Source organism: Suricata suricatta, chromosome X, assembly GCF_006229205.1.
Source record: "Suricata suricatta isolate VVHF042 chromosome X, meerkat_22Aug2017_6uvM2_HiC, whole genome shotgun sequence".
Taxonomy (NCBI): Eukaryota; Metazoa; Chordata; class Mammalia; order Carnivora; family Herpestidae; genus Suricata; species Suricata suricatta.
Window position 1 is genome coordinate 8,622,134 of NC_043717.1, and position 22,728 is coordinate 8,644,861.

At 48.0% G+C, this 22,728-nt stretch overlaps 1 protein-coding gene across 1 annotated transcript in view; it reads left to right on the plus strand.

Annotated features, from left to right (window-relative positions):
• The window catches only part of PRPS2 (phosphoribosyl pyrophosphate synthetase 2), a 36,601-nt gene that overhangs the window by 374 nt on the left and 13,499 nt on the right, over positions 1-22,728 (plus strand). The window contains exon 2 of the mRNA XM_029930383.1: positions 6,721-6,904. Coding sequence (XP_029786243.1) covers positions 6,721-6,904 — 184 coding nt within the window. The remainder of the gene's footprint in view (positions 1-6,720; positions 6,905-22,728) is intronic.

Genomic DNA, 22,728 nt, shown 5'->3' on the forward strand with positions numbered 1-22,728 from the left:
CCTCCGCGCCACCGCTGCGGCGCCCGGGAGACGCGGAGGAGGGCGGCCCCTGGCCCGGAAGGGCGACCTCGGGGCGGTCACAGCGTCGAGGAGAGGTGGGCTCCGCCGGCGGGAACCAACTGGGTGTGGGGCCCGCGGCGATGGACGCCTCTGGATGCGCTCGCCCGCTCCTCCCGGATCCCCGCCAAAGCCGGTCCCGGACCCGGGGAGTGCGAGAGCGGCGGCTCCGCCCCCGTCCCCCGCCCGCCCGTGCCCTGCTTTCACCTGGGGCTGTTCTGAGAGCCGCGTCCCTCCCTGCCCCGGAGTTCCGATCCCGGCGGTGGGGGTGGGGGTGGGAGTCAGTGTTATAGAAGCTCCCGGGTGACCCTCCGGAGCGGCCGCGGTGCAGACGTCTGGGTTAAACCGGAGACGGTGTTTGCGCGGAGGGCTTAAAGAGCGGGAGGGCTCCAGAGCACACGTGCTGGTGTCCCTGAGCGTCCCCTTCATTTTTCTGCCTCAAAGACAAGAGACGGTCATCCTCTTCGTAGTCCCGGGATTACGCCGTCTCCGGCAGCAGGGCCCCGCGTGGTTCGGGCTTAAGTGCCACCTGTGTCTCAGATCCAGGGGATGTGGTCACCTCTGTTCAGTGACGTCAGGCTGGGGGCCACCCTCAGGAGCGGGACAGGGGCTCCGTTTTGCGCCTGCCTCAGTCTACACAGCTCTTGGTCTCCTGTTTTTCCGCACCCCTTCAATGCTCAGCCGTGGGCACAGTTACTAATCATTCCTATATGTTTGGCAGAGATCCAATTCAACCAACACTTCCGACAGGCCTTACTGGAACAATTGATGCGGGGCGCCTCCACCAAACAAAAACAAAAAAACAACAACTCCGTCTATACTTCCCACCATGTCAAAAGTGAAGGAGACTGTAGATTTAAAATGTAAAGCCTGGAATTAAACATTTCTAGAGGAAAGCATGGGTGAAAACCTTGATGACCTTTGGATTCGTCAATTTCTTAGCTCCTGGGGCCTTCTATTAATACCTAAGGGGAAAATGGTGTGTGGGTGTGTGTTGTGTGGAGTCCACTTTTGGGGCTATGTGAAGTCTTCTTCCGGTGGAAAATCGCCACCCATAGTCCTGTTGATCCTGGAAGTGAAGAAACTTTTGGGAATGAGTAACGTTTGGGAGCCCTTCAGCCACCGAATTCTGCTTAGGGAGTTTAATACTGAAGCCCTCGAGGGCTCTGGAAAGGGAGAGTGAGTGTAGCTTAGGTTTGAATGTTGTAATGTCTTGCCAGTCCTGTTCAAGTCTCAGTAGCTCTAAGAAGAATGGGGTAATAGTTTTTGTTCAAGAGGTGGCAGCGTCGAAGTAGGGGAGAAATTTCTGGGTGACGTGGATTCTGAAAGCACATTTTGTTGCCCTCCCATGTTATCTCAGTGCAACGCAATCCTTTGCCCCTGAAAAACTTAGTTAATCGAGCTCCGAAGTCCATTGTGAGGTCGTTGTTGGATTTCGGGATGTACTGGTGTGTGAAACTCATTCAGGCATCGAAGTATGATTGTATGTTTGTTTTAACTCAGTTGTATTTGCTTTTGAGTATTTTATAACCACCACCTGATAAGTAGAATTCATGATGTCTGGAAAGCCACTCAAGATGAACTCTGGGAACTGCTTATATAGTTAGGATATATGTTTTTTGTTTCGTTTGTCTTTTTAAGTAATCTCTATGCCCAAGGTGGGGCTCAGACTCATGACCCGGAGATCAAGAGTCTCCTGTTCTACCGACTGAGCCAGCCAGGTGCCCTAATACTATATGTTCTTAGTATTAAAAATATGAAACGTTAGCTTCCTGACTTTTCTCCTTCCCATAAACTGTCTAGGTCCAGGGATTGATTTTTACAAACAGTCCTGCCTGTACTAAGTGTTGTACTAGTGATCTGATTTTTACTGTTTGGTCCCAAGGATGAGAAACAGGGTAAAAGAAAGAGAAAAATGATTCAGCTCATGTAAGAGGCCCCTTCCTGCTTTGATGGCCTGACTGTCACTCCTTCCAGTCCCCACTTTTTTTCTTTTTTAAGATTTTTATTTTTAAGTAGTCTCTACACGGGGCTCGAACTCACAACCCTGGGATCAAGAGTTTCAAACTCCACCAACTGAGCCAGCCAGGCGTGGCCACCCCAACCCCCACTTTTAAAGCACCACCTGATTGGACACACAGGGCCCCCTGATTTTCCCTTCTCATCTCTGAATCATTTGAGATACACAGAGAGATGCCTGCTCCAACTTCACTGGAGACCACTGAAATCCCACAGTGAAGGTGTCTGCAGGTCTGTTGTAACGTTTTATCCCCAGTTAACCTGCCCACAGAGGCATCAGCTATACCCAGAGACCCAAATTTCTGGTTATCTGTTGCTGCGTAACAAGTCGCCCTGGAATTCAGCAGTTTAAAACAGCACCTGTTTGGTTTCTTTGACTCCCGAACACACAGTTTGGGCAGCGCCCTGTGTGATGGCATCTGGGGCAGTTAACTGGGGCTCTTGGGTCCACTTCGGAGACGGCTCACTCACACGGCTGGTAAGTCGGTGCTAGCTTTTGCCTGAGAGCTTGGTCACAAAGCTCAGTCCCTCTCCATGGGACTGCTTGAGCTTCCTTATAGCATGGAAGACAGGAAGTGGAAGCCACCCGTCTCTTAAGGTTGGCCCTGCAGTTGGTGCATTGTTGCTTCTGTCATAATCTGTTGTCAAGCAGAGTCCTCCGCAATCCCAGGGAGGGGGAACATAGACTCCCCTTCCTGATGGGAAGGGTTTCAAAGCATCTGCAGCCACGTTTTAATTAATGAGCACACTCACTCGTTGAGTCGGATACACTCATCTGCCTTCTTCTTTGGGGATCTGTGCAGATTCTCCACTGAATGGCAAATGGATCCTGCCTTCTGGCCACACGTTTTTAAAATGAAGACCGTACCATAAAGATCAGCTGCAATCATCTTTGTGAGTAGAAGCAGGAAAAAAGTCACCATGGTGATAGGATTTTTCATCCTCTGCTGGACTGCCGATCATGTGGGGAGTGAGGTTCCTGAAGAAAAATGGGCCAAAGAAGCAGGTCTTTGGGGACAGACAGTCATAACACCAGAGGTTAGCCAACTTTTTCTGTAACAGGGCAGATAGTAAGTGGTTTAAGCTTTGCAGCCCTGTGCCCTCTGTGTTGCTGCCACATCTTGTGGTTCTGTGGGGGTAGAAGTCTGTCATGGGTCACTGCAGTCCTTTCTGGAAGAAAGGGGAGAAGTCATTCCCTTGCCTTTCTCAGCTTCTAGAAGCTGCCTGTGGTCCTTGATCCCTTCCTCCATCTCCCAAGCCAACCATTGGTCCTTGATCCCTTCTTCCATCTTCTAAGCCAAACGCGTAGCATCTCTCTGATGCTGCTTCCGCCCTCATAGGTCTTTCTCTGACCCTTCTTGTCTCCCTCTCCCATTTTCTTTTTTTTTTTTTTTTAATTTTTTTTTTAATGTTTTATTTATTTTTGATACAGAGAGAGACAGAGCATGAGAGGGGAAGGGTCAGAGAGAGAAGGACACAGAACTGGAAGCAGGCTCCAGGCTCTGAGCTAGCTGTCAGCACAGAGCCTGATGCGGGGCTCGAACCCACGAACGTGAGATCTGACCTGAGCCGAAGTCGGAGGCCTAACCGACTGAGCCACCCAGGCACCCCTCCCTCTCCCATTTTCAAGGACCCTTGTGATTGCATTGGGCCAACTCAAATACTCCAGGAAAATCCCCCTATTTTAAGGTCTGCTGATTAGCAACCTTAATTCCATCTGCCATCTTGTTTCCCCTTTGCCACGTAACCAACATTTTCAGGGGTTCTGGGGCTTTGGACATAGACTGCCGTGTAGGGCCACTATGCCTACCATGCCATTCCCAGCTCATTGGTTGTTCCTGGCTGCCGCCTGTGATTTCCAAGTTGACCTTATTCCACAGTAGAGAGGATACTCACAAAGGAGTTACATCTCGCCCCTTGGAACTCAAAGTAGGAGGGAGCACGCAGATTTGTGTCTCTCTCATTCTGGAGTGGCAGCAGACTGTTTCCATTCATAATGGAGAACGAGGAAAACGATGACCCGCGGTTACCAAAACTCGTTGTCTGAGCAGTTCAACTTGAAAAACTTCATTTTTGAGTTCTAAGCGCCTGGTGTGGGGCTTGGTCTTCTGGACCATGAGATGATGGTCGGAGCTAAAGTTGGATGCTTAAATGACTGAGCCACCCAGGTGCCCCTGTGTTCCAATTATTCTAGTTGAAGTTGGGTAGAAGCTTCTGTTGACTCAATAGACTACTGCATGGATTCCAAATGTGGACTCCTTTAAAAAAATTTTTTTTAAAGAAATAATTGGCTCTTTAGATAAAACAATATGATTGGGTGTCATTGGTCTCTGATAGTAGGAAAAGAGATCAGGGTAATTATTTATGGGCCTCACTTGTCATTTAAAAGTAAGACTTATGATATTTCTTTGTAGAGTGAGCCCATTTATAGCTGGACTTACTGCTTTCCTAGAAATCATCGTGCTCTTCAGAATCCTATAGTAAAACCACAGGGTTTACAGGGGAAATGGGGTTGGGGATACAACACTCAAAACTTCTTCACAACATTTTAAAAAGATGGGAACGTAATAGAAATGAAAAAACACTGTATACACGGTACAGGTTTAGAAAACAGAAGCACTATAGTAAGTATAGCGCCTTCCATTGGAAAGGACCTACAGCTTCCTTTTGGAAGTGAGTCTTGGAGGGACTGTGGCTTGAGGGTTCTCATGAGGCGATGGATGGAGTCTGAAGTGGTGTGGAGAAGGGCGATACCAGAAGAGGATGGGTGTGGCCGTTGTCCTGGTGAGGGGGGAGTGTGCGCGACACAGGGGGCCTATTTTCTGAGTGGCTCTTCCATTCAGCTGGGCGCAGTGCAGTTTTCCGCAGTCTTATCTCGGGATAGAAGATGGTGTGTCAGCAAATGCAAAATTCATGTTCTGCTCGAATTGTTCCCGATGTATCAATTGCAAGAAGATTAGCCTTTTCAAAACCAACATTGTTGCTGAGCTGAAGGTCTCCTGGGTCCCTGGCAGTGCTCTGTGAAGGCCCTGCCCCATCACACCCCAGGGATGGGCTGGCCTGTGGTCGTGTTGAACGCTCAGCATTCTCTGCCCCCAAAACAGAAATTTTCCAACATGCAGGTTTCAAAGACTTTTCAAGCCCCTCTTCAATTTTTCTCCAGAAGCTACTGGAGGATGCCAACCAGCAAAACAAAGAAGTACAGCAAGAAAGAGGATACAGAAAGTGGGCAATTGTGTGTGGGAGACGGGCAGTGGGATTCCCCGGGGTGGGCAGGAGGTCATCTGTGTAGGGGCAGAGAGGGAACGTGGCTCAGCCAGCGACGGAGAAACACGGCTAGGCCAGTGAGATGGACGTCACACTTGGGGCGTCTGACACGGTGGGAATGTGGACTGTCAGCCAGGAGTTTAGGTCGGACTTTGGATTCACTCCTTAGAAAACTTAGCAGGTGAAAAGGTAGGATAATATAGTCCAAGGAAAACCAAGCACCAGACGTTGTGTGTAAAAGGGAAATATAAACTTTGATTGAAGTTTACTTTACGGCTTGGCTCTGAATAGCATTTACACAGTTAATGGTAGCTGTCGTATTTCATTGGAGTATTGATCTCCGTTGGGATGGTGGGACCAGAAGGCCTCAGGTGGGACAGGCAATGGGGGGGGGTGGGGGTAGACTTCTGTCCTCTTCATAGCACGATGACCACGTTTGATGCCGAAAATGGAAAATCAGGATGAAGGTATACGAACTTACTAGTTGGAGATTTGAAGAAGAATGCCGAAAAGCCATACCAAGAGTCAACATTGGTTGCTTCTGGAATGTTGGTTATAAGCCTTGCAGAATGACTTGAGTTTTTTTGATTCTTAAGAGAGAGAGAATCCCAAGCAGGCTCTGCACCTGTCAGTGCAGAGCCCAACGCAGGGCTCGATATCATGGACCATGAGACCATGACCTGAGCCGAAATCAAGAATCCGATGCTTAACCAACTGAGCCCCCCAGGTGCCCCAAGAATGACTTGAATTTTCTAAGTAGTGTGTATATGGAACCTCAATAAAAGTAAAAACTCAATATGCTAGTTAGCAGAAAGAAATCAATATAATAGGCCTGAGAGCTATTTCTAACGAGCATGATGGACCTTCTCCTAAATGAAAAGTTCTGCTCTCGAGGTCGTCCTCAACTAGCCTTTGGGAACTCCGTTTTTTGAAAGTCCCCACCCCCACCCCCATTCCCAGATAAGAACGGCTTGCTCTACTAAACTGTATAAACATTGTGGTTAATGCGGAATACCCGGCAATCTGAAATTTTGGTACATACCAGGCAGGTGGGAGACTGTGTGACCAGTTACCCCCCCACCCCCCGTTATTCCCTAGACTCAACTAGCATGTTGCTGGGGGGAGCTGAGCGCAACCTGTGTGAGTCCACGGCAGGGCAACTCCTCGAAGCTCACGCCTGCTTTCCCACCGATTTTGCCCCGCGCACCTTTTCCCTTTGCTCATTGTGCTCCGAATCCTTTGCCTGTAATAAATCCTAGCCGTGAGCGTACCCGTATGGTGCATCCTGGCCAGTCACCGTACCTAGTGGGGCTCCAGGGGACGTCTAAGACAGCAAGCATACTCGACTAGTAATGGATGGCATTTTCCTTTTCCCAGCGTCGAGATCGGTGAGAGCGTGAGGGGCGAAGATGTCTACATCATCCAGAGTGGCTGTGGAGAAATCAACGACAACCTGATGGAGCTCCTCATCATGATCAATGCCTGCAAGATTGCATCGTCGTCCAGGGTGACTGCTGTGATCCCGTGTTTTCCGTATGCCCGACAAGATAAAAAGGACAAGGTATGAGATTGGTGTCCTGTTGGAGGGACCCGCTCTGGGTTAACATCTACATCTCTGTCCCCACTCCCTCATTAACTCAGACTATCTGGAAAACACATGCTTTCTGTTTTGTTTTTTTTTAACGTTTATTTATTTTGGAGAGACAGAGACAGAGCGCAAGCAGGGGAGGGGCAGAGAGAGGAGACGCAGAATCCGATGCAGGCTCCAGGCTCTGAGCTGTCAGCACAGAGCCCGACACGGGGCCTGAACCCACGAATCGTGAGAACATGACCTGAGCTTAACCGACAGCCACCCAGGCGCCCCACTTGCTTTCTATTTTAACGATTGTATAAATATGTTTTCTCATCCTGGCTTTTCAAAAGTTTGTCTCTGAACAGGCCATTATGTTAATATTTATAGATCGACATACAGATAAGGCATATTTTTCATGTATTACAATACCATATAACCTTGGTAATGAAGTTGTAACGTGTCTTTATGGTGGTGGCTAGAACTAAATAGCCCTGCCCTCACCCCCACCCGCCGAGTACAGAAAACTGGGGAACGGGAATCACATCACTGGTGCATATCAACTCCAGTATCTTGGTTGGGACTCTATCCTATAGTGTTGCAAGACGTTCCCACGAGGGCAAACTAGGTACAGGGCACAACGGGACCTCTGAAGTGAGGCGAGTCTATGGCCCTTCAAAAGAAAACATTTCATTTAAAAAGATACACCGTTATCTTCTTGTAACCTTTCAAGAAGAATGAACGTAATATTGTGGACTTTCTTTTAGCAACACTGGCACTAGAGGAGGCTGTGTGAGTGTCTAGAAGAAATGAAAGGTCTAGTCCTTGCCTTCGGGAGAAACGAGAGAAGTTAGAATTTCCAGGGAACTTTAGAGGAGACTGTATTAGTTTGCCATGGAGGCTGTAACACATTACCGCACACTGGCATTTCCGGCTTCTGGAAGTCACTCCTCTCTCTGCCACTTTCTTCACATGGCCTTCTTCCCTGTGTCCGTGTGTCCTTTCCTCTTTTATAAATGGACAGTCATTGGATCAGAGCCCATCCTGATCCAGAGTGATCTCATCTTGATCTGTGCCTTCCTTCTATCTGCAAGCACCTTATTTTTATTTTTATGTTTTTATTGTTATTTTTAAATTCTGTTCAAGTAATCTCTACACCCAAGGTGGGGCTTGAACTCACGATCCCGAGATCAAGAGTCACAATCTCGTCTGTGAGCCAGCCAGGCACCCCTGCAAACCCTCTATTTTTAAATTTAAAAAAATTTTTTTTTTAGGTTTTTTATTTATTTTTGAGGTACGGAGACAGACAGTGCCAACAGGGGAGGAGCAGAGAGAGAGGGAGATACAGAATCTGAAGCAGGCTCCAGGCTCTGAGCTAGCTGTCAGCAGAGAGCCTAATGAGGGACTTGAACCCATGAAGCATGAGATCATGACCTGAGCCGAAGCCAGATGCTCAATTGACTGAGCCACCAAGGTGCCCCCAATATTTTTTAACATTTATTTATTTTTGAGAGACACAGAGGGACAGTGTGATCAGGGAAGGGGCAGAGAGAGAGGGAGACACAGAATCCAAAGCAGGCTCCAGGCTCTGAGCTATCAGCACAGAGCTTGATGTGGGGCTCGAATCCACAAACTGTGAGATCATGACCTCAGCCAATGTCGGAAGCTTAACCGACTGAGCCACCCAGGCGCCTCTGCAAACACTCTAGTTTTAAATGAGGTCACATTCTGAGGCTCTGGGTGGACAAGTTTTAGGGGGATATCACTCAAACCACGATAGGGATCAACCCCTAAGCTTTTATCTGCTTTATATCTCTTACGAATAGATAGCTGTTCAGTCGGGTTCCACGTGAGAATCCTTCCATTTTGCAAGACACGTGGCTGTTCTGTGATGTGGTGACTAATCATGAGAAAGGTTTCCTGATACACCTCCAGTCATCTCCCTCGTTTATTTTCTGAAGCAGCACAGATTTTCAAACAGCATACGAGATTCCCTCATATATGAGAAAAATCCTTTTATAAAGGTTTTTTTAAGTTTATTTATTTATTTCGAGAGAGAGACAATCCGAAGCAGGCTCAGCACTGTCAGCGTGGAACACGATGTGGGGCTTGATCCCACGAACCAGGAGACCATGACCTGAGCTGAAATCAAGAGTCCAAAGCTTACCCGACTGACCACCCAGGCGCCCCAATTCCTATACCGAGGTCCCCTTAAATTTTAATGCCTCTTTAGGTGTGGTTTCCAGGTGCCCTGCTGAATACAGCTCTCTCTTAATTTCTCACTAGAAGATCTCCAGAACTCGATTCTGCAGTTGAGATGCGATTTGTCCTGTATCGGTTAGAAGGGGTCAGCAAACGTTTTCTGTAAAGGGATGTCTGGTCCCTGGCAGCAGCTGAGCTCTGGTTGTATCTCAAAGACACAGACGGTATGTCAGTGGCGGGTGTGGCTGGGTTCCAGTGAAACCTTTATGTGTGGATCCTGAAATGTGAATTTCATGTAATCGTCACTTGCCATAAAATGTTCTTTCGATTTTTTTTTTAATCCAGCTGTCCAGCCACGTAAAAACAGTCACTACCTCACAAGCAGTACAGAAAGAAGTGGGTGGCTGGATTCGGCCTATGGGCCAGTTTGGCAACCCTTGGATTAGAGCATTGATTGGTCATGAGAGAGCGTGTACATGACCTTGTGACCGTGTGTATGTGTCACTTTGTGATTTAGCTTTCACTAAGGGCAGCCAGCACCTTAAAGTCACGTATGCTCCTTGTTATTTATGTGGCATCTTTTATCCAGTGCATTTTTGGCTACTCAACTTCCATTCGTTCTTGTCCCCTAAGTATGATCTCACGACTTAGGCATTCCTCTCTTGTGTGCTTCCATTGTTTAGCAGCTTCATTTCTGTCCATGTCACAGAGGAGCTGATAATATCCCCTCTTTCTCTTCGGTGTCCCTTTTGCATTCAGTGCATTGTATCTTCTTGGGCTGATGATTCCTTTTATTGTTACGTGGCCCCTGTCCCACAAGCAGTGACACGGGGGAGCCCTAACTTTTCCTTAACTGATACCAATCGAGACTGCTACACGTTTTGCTTGCGAGTGTCCAGTTTGCGGTTACTTCTATTTCCAGGGTTGTGTTTTCAAACTTTGTCACTCGTGTCCGTTCATAACGAAGTCTTTGTCGTGTCGAGAAACTAGCACAGCTTGGCCCTGGCCCTTTGTGTGCAGCCGTCTCCTGCATTCCAAGGAATGCGACCACACTCCTGGCCTCTGGCCTCCGCCAGCCACCTTGCTGACGAGGAGAGCCCTCTGGGGTCCCTTGGACACTAGCGGGCCTACCTGCCCTGTGGCACCTGTCTAGCTCTTGACCCTGTCTCCTGGTGTCGGACGTTTGGGTGGGTACCCATTTGGGGCCATTTTGTGCACCTGTTTCCTTTCACTCCCTCGGAATCACTTTGCTGTAAGCGTGTTTCTTGGAAACAACCCAGTAGCTGTCGTTAGTGTTTTGTGTTTTTAATTTATTTTTTAAGTAATCTGTGCACCCAACATGGGGCTCAAACTCATGACCCTGAGGTCTAGAGTCACGCGTTCTTCTGACTGAACCAGCCAGACGCCCCGCCCCTCCCCTTTTGTTTAGGTTTTTATGAAAGCTGTTTTTAGTTTTGAACCCCATCAGACAGTTCCACACTTGGCCGAGCTTAACTGCTGATGGAAGAGATAAGAAGTTCATTGTCAACAAGGCAGACGCAGGGATGTGGATAACAATCAAGAGACTGCCCGGAGGGCAGCCTAGGGAGGCGTGTGTTGACCCTGTGACACTGTGTGTGTGTTGTTAGAGAAAACTTACGAGAGAAGAAGGAATCACGGGCAGTTGTTGGTGTCTGCTTTTTTTCGCTGCTGTAATAAGTTACGATAAACTGAGGGGCTTAAGGCAACACGAATGTTTTCTCCTGCTGTCCTGGAGGCCGGAGCTCGACATTGAGGTGTGACAGAGCTGTGTTGTCTGCAGACTCGAGGGAAGGATCGATCCTTCCAGTCTCTTCCAGCTTCTGGGGGTGGCCCTGCGTCCCTCCAACCTCTCCTTCTGTCTTTTCTTGGCTTCTCTTATCTCGGTGAAATCTCCCCCTTGGAAGGAGGGAGTGTACCACCATTTGCTCACTTTGTCCTTTGTAACAACAGCTTAAACTCTTTGTTTTCTCATCTGTATGTTGAGGACAGTGTTTGCTACTATTTCTGAAGTGCTTAGCATATACTAAATACACCGGTAGACAGACTTTTTCTAAAAAGAGCGAGGTGTCAAATTTTTACACTTTTGGACCACCAGATCTCTTGGTCAGCTCCACCATTTTGGCATGAAAGCAGTCATATATGATAGGTAAATGAAGGGGTGTGTGTCTGTGTTCCAATAAAGTTTTATTTACGGATGTTAAGCTATGAATTTCATGTTTTTCAGACATCACAAATGTTCTTCGTTGGATTGTTTTTCAACCTGTTAAGAATGTAGAAACCATCCTTAGCTCACAGTTTGTGCAAAAACAGATGATGGGCTGGGTTTGTGTCATAGGCCCCAGTTGGCCCACATCTGCTATGGTGGCCACTCAATAATTGCTAGTTTCCTCCCCTGGTAAAAACAGTATGACGTCATTACATCTGAGAGGGTAGAGGACCTGAGACTTTTTTCAAAATCATTTTTTCAAGGTTACGTTCTCTTTTTAATTCTCAGATTGTTTCTTTCTATGTTTTATCTGGAAAAAGTGACAACAGTTGTCCTGATGTTAGTTTCTCTAATCCTATAAATTTGTAAAGCTTGTCAATTGTATGCATTTAGCAGGGCGGCATCTGATAAGTTGAGTAAGATCTGAAACACCCACCAGTCATGGTCATGATTGGGCCGCCTCAAAAAAATGTCTGACTTTTCTCTATTTTTCATCAGGGGAGTTGAACATTTTGGTTACTGCTGCTTGGCGCTCCCTTTGTTGAAATGCCATACTAATTACTCTCATTGTGGCTGTTGAGTTGGTGAACTCGCAAACCTTTCCTGCAACATTCAGTCGGGTATTGAGCCAAACTCCTGGTACAAACCCAAATTCATAAAAAAAAGGTCTGGAGAAGGAAATCAGAAAGTATGAGTTTATTTATTTACTTTTTATTTAAAAAATTTATTTTTATGTTTTTGTAGCAAAGTGTAAGGACCTAGAGGGAGTCATGCTAAGTGAAATAAGTCAGGCAAATCATGAGAGACTCTTGAATACTGAAAGCAAACTGAGGGCAGAAGAGGAAGCGGGGAAGGGGTAGGGGGGTGATGGTCATGGAGGGGGGCACTTGTGGGGAAGAGCACTGGGTGTTATATGGACACCAACTTGATAATAAACTATTTAATTAAAAGGTAAAATAATTTTTTTTAATTTTTATGTTTTTTTTAACATTTATTTATTTTTGAGAGACAGAGAGAGACAGATCATGAGCAGGGGAGGGGCAGAGAGACAGGGACACACAGAATCAGAAGCAGGCTCCAGGCTCTGAGCTAGCTATCAGCACAGAGCCTGGTGCGGGGCTTGAACCCATGAACTGTGAGATCATGACCTGGGCTGAAGTCGGGCACTCAACCGACTCAGCCACCCAGGCGCCCCTATTTTTATGTTTTTTTAATTTATTATTGAGACAGAGAGAAACAGAGCATGAGTGGGGGAGAGGCAGAGAGAGAGGGAGACACAGAATCCAAAGCAGGCTCCAGGCTGTGAGCTGTCAGCACAGAGCCTGATACAGGGCTCAAACTCACAAACCGTGAGATCATGACCTAAGCCAAAGTCGGACGCTTAGCCAACTGAGCCACCCAGGTGCCCCAGAAAGTATGAGTTTAGAAATTACCTGTGCTTTGGATCTCAGAAGTAGCAAATGCTAGATACCGTGGAGGAATGTTTGCGCCTATTATAAAATTGTAAGAGCCCCACGTTGATTAGCGTTGAGAATCAGATTCTGTTACAAAGAAGTCCCAGGGATCAATTTGTTCTTTTAATTATCCTGAAATTGGGTTAGGCTAAATAATTCTCACAGTCACGGAGGCAGATAGCTAAGCATTGAAAACTAGATGTGGTAGTGATTCTGTTATTAAACATTTAACATACACAACTGTGTGCTGCAGAGTGTGTGAAAATCTCCAAAACCAATTCTTTGCCCTTGAGATAGTGCAGTTGTGAACCGTGTCATCCGTACGTATAACATCTTCTGATGGGAGTCTTTCAGTGGGAAGCCTAAGGTGTTCCCACACGAGAGAGGCCAAGTGCTCAGCCAACACAGCATTCCCTTGAGAATAGACAGACCCATTTCTCTCCAGACTTGTGAGTGTCACAACATTTGGAGATATGAACCAGACCCGGAGGGTCACATGCAGTGGTCCAGCAGCGGCACAGGAGCAAGGTGGACATGCAGGTGTAGATGACGAGGTTTAGATTGTATTCTGGAAGAGGGGGAGGGTGGGTCCAGTGCAGATGGGAGGGGACCTCGTAGCTGAGGCCTAGAGAAAGACCAGCTCATGGGACCTAGAGCCAGACTGTTTGGGGGGCTTTTTGTCCCAAAGGCACTGTAGGATAGAACAGGAGAGTTCAATAGTGAAAACATGAGTGATAATACATAGTTAGGCAAGAGTGTTGAAAAATACTTATTTCCCCATAATTTCAGTTTCTGGAAACATCTACTGGTAACATTTTGAGGTTAGAAAGAAGGCCTGTGTATGTGACATACGTATTGTTAACCTTAAAAGTAAAACTACCAGTTATTTTAATAGCAAAAGGTAGGTTTATTAAAGAACTAAAAAAAAAAAACATAGGCGGGGCACCTAGGTGGCTTAGTCCGTTGGGCGTCTACCTTCGGCTCAGGTCATGATCTCGTAGTTTGTGAGTTTGAGCCCTGCGTCGGGCTGTGTGCTGACAGCACAGTCAGAGCCTAGAGCCTGCTTCAGATTCGGTGTCTCCCTCCCTTTCTTTCTGCCCCTCCGTCGCTCATGCTCTTTGTCTGTCCTTCTCAAAAATAAATAAACGTTAAACAAACAAGCAAAAGTAGGCCATTCTGGAGAACAAAGGAAGGGTACACTTTTGAAGGAGCAAAGGGGGTAGTTGGGTTGTGATGAGTCACAAACTGCAAGTCCACGTGCAAGGTCAAATCCGCCTCTTCCGTTGCATCTGCAATTGACAAGGAGTGAGTGGGCAAGAGAGGTCCCCCTCCAGAAACCTCCCGACTCCCGTTTTTGTGGGGGCTCTTGTTACTGATGTTCACCTTTCCCCCTTTTGGTCAGGATCCTTCCCAGGAAGCATTGCCGATCAGCAGTCAGGTTCTCTGTATTTAGTGGTTTTATCTCTCGGTGCCAGGAAGGACCTTCCCTGGTTGTCATGTCTGCCGTCGGAGGGCGAGAGTGCAGCAGTTGGAAACCACTTAAGCCACACTGAGTAATATGGAGGGTTAGCAGGGACAGGCCTCCAGCTGTCCCATCTGAAGTCTATCTTCTCAAGACTGTGACCCCTGAGCTGGCATCAACTTAAGGGGCACATCCTTTCTGCCAAAGATCGATAGGCAACAAGTGCACAGTCAAAAGCAACATGACAGTTCCCAACTGTATGTTGGTTCTAAACCAGAACCCTGGATCTGAATATATTTACTGACATTCGTTGGATTTTGGAAAGAAAGGTTTCTCCCTATGAAGGCCATCCCGTGGTCACATTTGCCTCCTCAAAGTCCCCTTCTAAACCTAGTGGCCGTGAGACAAAATAGGGAACTATGAGAATACACTGAAGGGGATAACCGAGTGCGTTTGGGAACCTAGGGTACACGTGTGACCTGAAGCAGTAGTTAATGAGCGCTTTTGCAAGAATACCAACACTTTCAGGACATTTTAAAACAGTATTGGTCTCTCTGAAGAGCTGTTTAGAACCATATGTGTTGTCAAGAATAGTCCGTTTCTGAATTCCGTGACTTCAGAAACTATGAATCTGGATGAGAATCCAGAGTCGATTCATAGTTTTGACAAAAGAAAGGCTTTTGTGAATTCTGAACTTCCTGATCCTTCAGAAACGCCCCAAGGATCATGATGAGGTGGTTGCTAAAAAAGGTCATCATCCAAAGAGGTTTCTCCCTCTTTGTAAGAGATTAGAAAATGCTGCTAAAGGGCATTTTCTTTCTTCCAAAGAGCTACAAGAAGTGAGAGTGAGAAAAAAGCACACAGGACTGGTCCAGACACCTTGGGAAAGCTGGGTCCCCAGATATTATCGGCTTCGATTCCGGGAAATCATGTCACCAGAGGGTATGCAGGTCCAGTCAGGGTTTGGGGCTTGCTTTAGCTGTGTCAACGCATGAGGAGTTCAGATCGTTGTCTCCTGTGCGCAGTGAAAAGATTGCTCTATCAGAGCCTGGTTATGTTTAATAGAAGCAACTAGACCTTGACAGTATTGAAGACCTCTCCTTTTATCAACTGGGGGTCAAAAAAGGGAGAGGCCAGGATGTATGGTCACTCCTCTGTCTCCAAGGGTGAGAATGTATGAATTCCAAAAGGGGGAGGATTTGAGATACGGAAGGACTAACAGCCGCGCCTTTGGCCAAGGTATTTGGAGAGTCTATAAGTGTTGCCACTTGAATCTCAACAGTGTTGTCCGCGTGTGGGGCCGGCCCCAAGGATTGAGGACTGTATGCCCAGTGAAAATGTTTGTGTAACATTGGCCAAATAGTTACTGCGTGTTCAAGCGGGGTCCCCTCAGTAGGGATCAGTTTTTTCTCACACAGTTTTAGCCACAGGAGAGGCACCGGCCTGTCTACAAGGGAAGCTTTGGTCTCGTGTGAAAACATACAAACCAAGACTAAAACATACTTCTATCCGTGAGATGGGGGGAGTTGCATGAAACCCACTGGCCAAACCTCAGTGGATCCGTTGGGCACTTGAAACTGCGCAGGGTCAGTATGGAGAGGTTTCTCAGGGCACTTTGGCCAAGTGGGAGGCCAAGTGAAGTAGACCCTTTTTGCGGCCTTCCTAGTATTTTCCCATCAGTGTGGGTTCATGAATGCTATATTTCAGCCAGTAGGCCAGTGGTTTAATGTGGGTGCAGTGGAAAGGAGTGGGAACTTTAGAATTTCTGGGAGGACCAGATCGTTCTTTGGTCCAAACCAAAGCTCGCTTTGTTTATTGAACCAGCAGTTATTAGATTTCCAAATATGGTCTCTCCTTCACTGGGGCTGATTGTTGGGTGTCCCTGGTCAATTTTTCTAATTTGTTGCTTGAAAGAACATCCCTTTGGAAAAGGCCACGGGTCTGGCTGTCAGACCTTGAGAGCAGCATGTGGAAATACCGGCAAGGCGGTGTCCTCTGGCCTCCAGGGAGTTGAGTCTGGAATGCCTGGGAACCTTCATTGCCAGAGCTGCCAGCAAAAGTATGGCGCCTAATAGAATTTGGACACGGGAGCCATTTTGAATCTCCTCCCCATCGGAGGTAAGGAAACCTTGTTGCTGCCATCACGTTCCAAAATCATGAGCTAACCCAAAGGCATACTGACTATCGGTATAAATGTTTGTGGTTTTGCCCTTGGCTAAAATTACAGGCTGAGTAAGCGCATATAACTCAGCATTGTTGGACTGAAGTAAAGGTAAAGGTGACAAGCCTCAGGGACTTCAAAGGGAGTTTGAGTAGCATGTCCAGCATGGTATTTATGATTTTTATTCTTTTTTTAATGTTTGTTTTTAAGACAGAGCATGAGCAGGGAAGGGGCAGAGAGAGGAGGAGACAGAGAATCCCAAGCAGGCTGTGTGCTGGGAGAGCAGAGAGCCCAATGCAGGGCTTGAACCCACGACTTGTGAGATGACAATGTGAGCGTAAACCAAGAATCAGACGCCTAACTGGCCGAGCCATCCAGGCGCCCTTCTTTTTTGGATGCTTTAAGAACCCTTAGTAAACCGTGACAAGTGTGTATCGGTTTGTGGCGCTTCCTGTAAATTGTCACGGGGAGTCCAAAGGTGATCTGTCAGCCTTAGGCACTTGTGAGGGGCTTCATCAGTGGAGGGTGGGGGAGAAGGTGGCACAGGTAAGGCTCTCGCAGTGAGAAAGAGTTACTGGATGAGGAGCAGTTAGCAGGAGTGTGTCCCACGAGGTGAGGCACTGACCGCGAAGTGTTGAGGGTGACGGAGAACCCAGGAAGGCTTCTGCGGGGAGCACAGGGGATGGCCACAATTAGGGTTGCTATATCTGTCTCTTCAGTGGCCTGGCCTAAGAGGACAGTGGCAGGACTGGCCCTGGGGCAAGGGGAATGTCCCCCAGCCAGAGGGGCTGGTTGGCCGTGATACCCCCCAGGGTGATGATAGGGGAACTCTCAAGGGCATCCCCTTACCTCTTGCTCACAAAAAGGCAGGTTGCTCCTTAGGACGTCCGAGGGCAGGGGCTTTGGGTAAAGTCTGCTTTCAAGTCTCAAAGGCAGTGACATCCCTCTCTTTGCAAATTACAGGGTCAGGTTTGTCATTTTTAGTAAAGCATAGAGAGGCTGAGCCGTGCGCGAGAAGTTTAGAATCCACTTTTGACAAGAGCCAGCTGGTCCCAGAAAGCCTCCTAACTGGTACCTCATTTTAGATCTGGGGAAATCGAGGGTGCCTTGGTGTCTCCCTGGATCCAAATCTAGTCTGTGTTCTGAGATCACGGACTCAAAATAGCAGACCTGAGTTTGACCAAGCTGTCATTTTTCTCTGCGGAGACGTCGCTATCCCTCTAGGGCCAAAGGTTTCCACAGGTGGATGCTGTCCACCTGTGAAAAGGGCTTGGGGGGTGGGGACAGAAGCAAAGTGTGCACGGTGACCACGCAGAGCTGGCAGGAAACTTTGTATCACCCAAATCACCTTTTAAGGTTTGTGAAAAGTGAAGGACTCTGCAGAATGGCGCGTTACTTTCTGGGTGTTTTTCCATCCTTCCCGAGTGAAGGTAGAAAGATACTGGCCATCCTTATCAACCAGGATACTAAAAAACGCACCACAGAGGTCAGTTACAGTGAAGACTGTGCTTTCAGTGGGATTGGATGTCAGTGGCGTGTGAGGGTTGTGAACCGGCGGGGTGCCACGGTGCTGTTTATTTCTCAGAGGTCCTGGATCGAGTCCCATCCTCGGCCATTGGGTTTTCTCACAGGTAGAATTGGGGTGTTACAGGGACCAGTGCAGCGGAGTACGAGGCCCTAAGGCTTGCAATCCTCTGTGGTGGGCTTGATGCCTTGAAAGGCTTCTTTGTTTATAAGCTGTTAATTCTAGGGATCAGTGTGAATCTTGACGGGAGGTTCGCTGTGGAGTCTGCTAGTATTCGTTGAAGAAGATTTTGCCCATAAGGAGGATCACAACCGAGCCAGTAGGAAAAAATTATCAGTACACCCAGACGCTCCCACCGGAGACAGAGCATAGAAAAAGATGAGGGTGGGTCATCGATTTCCCCCCTGTTGGCCATTTTGACACTACTCTCAAATTCTAGAATGATTTTCCTCTTTTGGGAGGAAGAAATTCCGGTGTATTGTTCTGAGAGATCTCAGCCCAGTGATTGAATAGGGGTAGAGGAACCAAGGAAGAAAGGGCCAACAGTAGGTGCTGTGAGCCAATCAAGAGGGAGGATTGGGAAGAGCCCCTGGGGTTCCTGGGAGCCCCGTTGTAGAGAGCAAGATGGAGTCACTGGTGCCAAGCAGGGGCCCGCGTCAAGCAGTCCAGGGCACGAACAACCGTGAGCTATCACCGAGGCGGGCACCGGCTGACGGCAGACCAGAACTGATAAGCCGCAGAAGCAGGGGAGGTGTGTGGGCGCCGAGACTGATTAAGTCCCTTGAAGGGGGAGGGTTTTTGCAGCAAACCGTCAGGCTCCCCAGACGTGACCCCTCTGTGTCTGAGCACCTGACAAGGCAGCTGCCACCAAAGGGAACGGAGAGCCTCCGCTCCTGGAACAGAATAAGCGGTGAGGGTCGAGCACGGACCAGACCCGGACCGGACCAGACTGAGGCCTCATCTCAGCTGCGCGCCCACAGACGGACTTTGTGTTGGGTTCGTTAACTTTCTACCCCCTGTGTTACCTTGTATCTTGTATGCTGTGTAAGAGGCCAAGTTAATCATGTGCTCAAATGTCATTGGGTTTAGAATCCAGAGACTGCTTTCTCATTATGTTAACCCAGCTGTATGACTGAGCACCGCCGGTGCTGTGGAAAGACCCAAGTGGTGTGTGCGTCTTCACAGCGTGCTCGTGACAATTGGCGTGGTTGGCAGGATTCCGTGTCACCAACTCATTGTGTGTTAGAAAATTTAGAAGAATTAGGGGCGCCTGGGTGGCTTCGTTGGCTAAGCGGTCGACTTCGGCTCAGGTCATGATCTCACAGTTCGTGGGTTCGAGCCCCACGTCAGGCTCTGTGCTGACAGCTCGGAGCCTGGAGCCTGCTTCTGATTCTGTGTCTCCCTCTGTCTCTCTCTGACCCTCCCCTGCTCACACTGTGTGTCTCTCTCTCAAAAATAAACAAACATTAAAAATTTTTTTTTAAATTAGGAGAATCAGAAAAGACTCCTGGAGTCTTGCTTGAAATGGACTATAATGGAACTAAAAATAACAAATTGGGGAATACATGTTTGTGAATGTGGACTTTCCAGATGCCTCGCCAAGGGTGAAATGCTAAGATATTGGCACAGGCGGGTGAAACCATAGCCGGCTCTCTGTAGGAGCAGCGGGTAGGAGAGCCGTGGTACCCCACGGAGTTAGGAGTCAGAAAGAAGCTCACAGCCAGGACCCCTGAGGACGTAATCGTGGGTGGGTCTAAGGATCCTAAAAATGTAAAGCCCTTTGTGTCCTGGGCTCCCACGGCAGGGGCACCTACCTTACTCATGAAAACCATCCCACAGTTCGACCAAGAGCGGCCAAAGGGCAAGAGCTAGCCAAAAGAAGGACAAAGCCGTGAATAATTGGAGTTTAAAGGATGAAGCACCATGGGGGCCCCAGGACCCCTATCTTGAGGACCCAGGAGACTATGATGACCCCAAGGAGGGGGGTAATAATCAAAGCAGATCTCTGCTTCTGCTTGTTAGGCGTTCTGGACTGTCAGCTGGTGCTGGTCTTGGTGATGTCTTATACTGTGGTGCCCTTCACTGTTGGCATCATTGCTTCATACGGGCACCTGCTTGACATGAGTGACTCCATCTTGCTCTCTACACCCGTCATTGGGAATTAGGATGTCGGAAGAGAAATAATAGTAGAAACTACGCTTCCATTTTTGCTTAGGAGCCTTCATTTGCCAGAGTTAAGCAATGAGAATTTTAGCACTCTTTCTTCTAGGTGCCCCACCAAGGGTGGGAGCAGGCTGGTATGCCAGGTTAGTCGAGTCTGAAGTGCCCAGGTTCCCATTCCATTCTGGTCCTCTTAACTAAAAGGGAAAGATCCCAGAGTGGTGATTAATAAACACGGAGTTAAATGTTACCCCGGTGGATTCTGCCTCTAGAGGAAGACCAAGGAAGGCCGGCAGTCAATTATACTAAGTGTCAGTGGATTCATCAAGCCTTTGTGTATAAGCCTAAATTTTGTTTTAGTCAACAGGCTTAGGAAAAATCCAATATAATTACTTACTGGAGATTTCCAGCAAGTTTTCTAGCATCTTGCCAAAGCGTAGGGGTCTGTTTCTCTACATCCTGCTCAAGACTTTCCCATTGGGCTAGTTTCATCCAGCGTTTGGCCTGGCCCTCACCAACAGGCACGTGCACTAGTTGATATAAACCTGAGAAACCGGGGTGGTAGGTTCGAGTACCTACCATCAGCAAACCTGAGAGGATCGTCAGTCATTTTAGGAAACTAACTATGGCTTGATGTTTAGTCTTAGTCCAGGAAACATAAGAAACTTGGGGTCTATTTATATCCTCAGAAGATGTAACTTTAAAGGGGCAGGTTTTAATTGGTTCAGGAGAGGAGAGAGCAGAGGGCACTTCTGAGGAAAAGGAAGCTTTGACAAAAGGATCAGGATTAGAACGAGATAGCAGAGGAGATAGGAGGGTGCAGAGAGAACAGAGGAAGATGGTGCCCAGGGGGTGGGTCCTGAGCACAAGGTGGCTGCCTTGTATTTGGTGGGGGTGGGGGTGGGGAGGTGGTAGGGATGGGGGGGTGGAGAAGAGGCCTCAGAAGCCTTTCTTTTTAATTGTCTCATTTAGTTTATAAATTGTGTTTTGGAGAGAGGTAATTTTAGATTCCTGATCATGTGTGGAAGCTTCAAAATACCAATTAAAATAGAAATCCCATTGTGTTGTCATTTTAAAACCATGGTTGTTGTCCTATCCAGCTTTAAGAAAATGATGTTTGGGGAGATTGAAAGTTCCCCATAATGGCCGTTAAAGCTCTAAATTACTTCCAGTTAAGTTAGTCCATTTATTTATGAAAGTGCACGTGGAGGGACCGTAGTGTTTAAACATACAACCATCCAGGGTCCCATTGGGTGGCGAGCGGGTGTGTGTCCACAAAGCACTCAACGCATTTCTGATGACTGGGACCCCATGTCTTAGAGGGTTTTCAGGAGCATTCTGGTTCCAGAAGGAAGCAGGTGAAAGCCGCCCTTCCCCCCAGCTTTGGGACAAACAGTCCAGTCCCGAAGGGGAACTGGGCTGAAGGCCTTGACCCTTCAAATGAGCATAGTTCCAGCCTGGAAAGTCTGACTTTGAAGATGAATCCTCCTGAAGGCCAGCCTAGTTCTGAAAGATGACTTCCGTGATCTCCATTCTGCCCCCAGTCTGTACTTTCTAATTAAGTTCTCCTTTCCAGCTTATCGCTTTAAAACATTTTTTTTAATGTTTTATTTATTTTTGAGAGAGCATGAGCAGGGGAGAGGCAGGAGAAGCAGGGGACAGAGGATCCAAAGCAAGCTCTGCACTGGCAGCAGCAAGCCGGATGCGGTGCTTGAACTCACAAACCATGAGATCATGACCTGGGCCGAAGCCTGATGCTCAACCAACTGAGCCACCCAGGCTCCCTTCCAGCTTCTCTCTTTACTCAGGCAGAACACCCTGAGGGCACAGCACCCCCTGATGGGAATCCAAACTTAAGGCTCAAGCAGTAAGGACCGCCCTGTGCCAGCAAGACCCCCGTGATGGACACCGAGACACATGATTGGTCCCCCTGACCTTCGCGACCTACCTGCATGTACCCACCCCCACTCCAAACCTTTGTCCCGCATTTTCCTTACTTAAACCTAGAAGTCTTTGTGGCACTTTGCAGACAGTCTCTGAGACACTAGTCCGCTGTCTCCCCGGTGGTGGCTTCACTCAACTAAATCCCTTTCTTGTTTCACTACCCCTCGTCCCTCTGCCTTTGGGTTTTGTCAGCAGCGAGTGGCCATGAGTTTGAGCTCCGAATCAGGCTCTGTGCTGACAGCTCAGAGGCATGGAGCCTACTTTGGATTTTGTGTCTCCCTCTGTCTGCCCCTCCCTCGCTTGCACTCTCTCAAAAATAAGTAAACATTAAAAAAAAAATAGTGCTAGTTATTTTACCAACAACAGATGGGTTTATTCAGGAGTAAAAGAGAATTGCAAACAAACAGACAGACAAACTGGCAGGATTGTAGGCACGTCTGGGGCACAAAGGAAAGGTGGGCTTTTGAAGGAGAGAAGGGGGTAGTTGAGGGGCTCTTATGAACTAAAAGTCCATTGGAGGAGGGGTGCCTGGGTGGCTCAGTCGGTTAAGTCTCAGGCTTCGGCTCAGGTCAGATCTCATGTTCGTGGGTTCAAGCCCCGCGTCAGGCTCTGTGCAGACAGCTAGCTCAGAGCCTGGAGCCTGCTTCCGGTTCTGTGTCTCCTTCTCTCTCTGCCCCTCC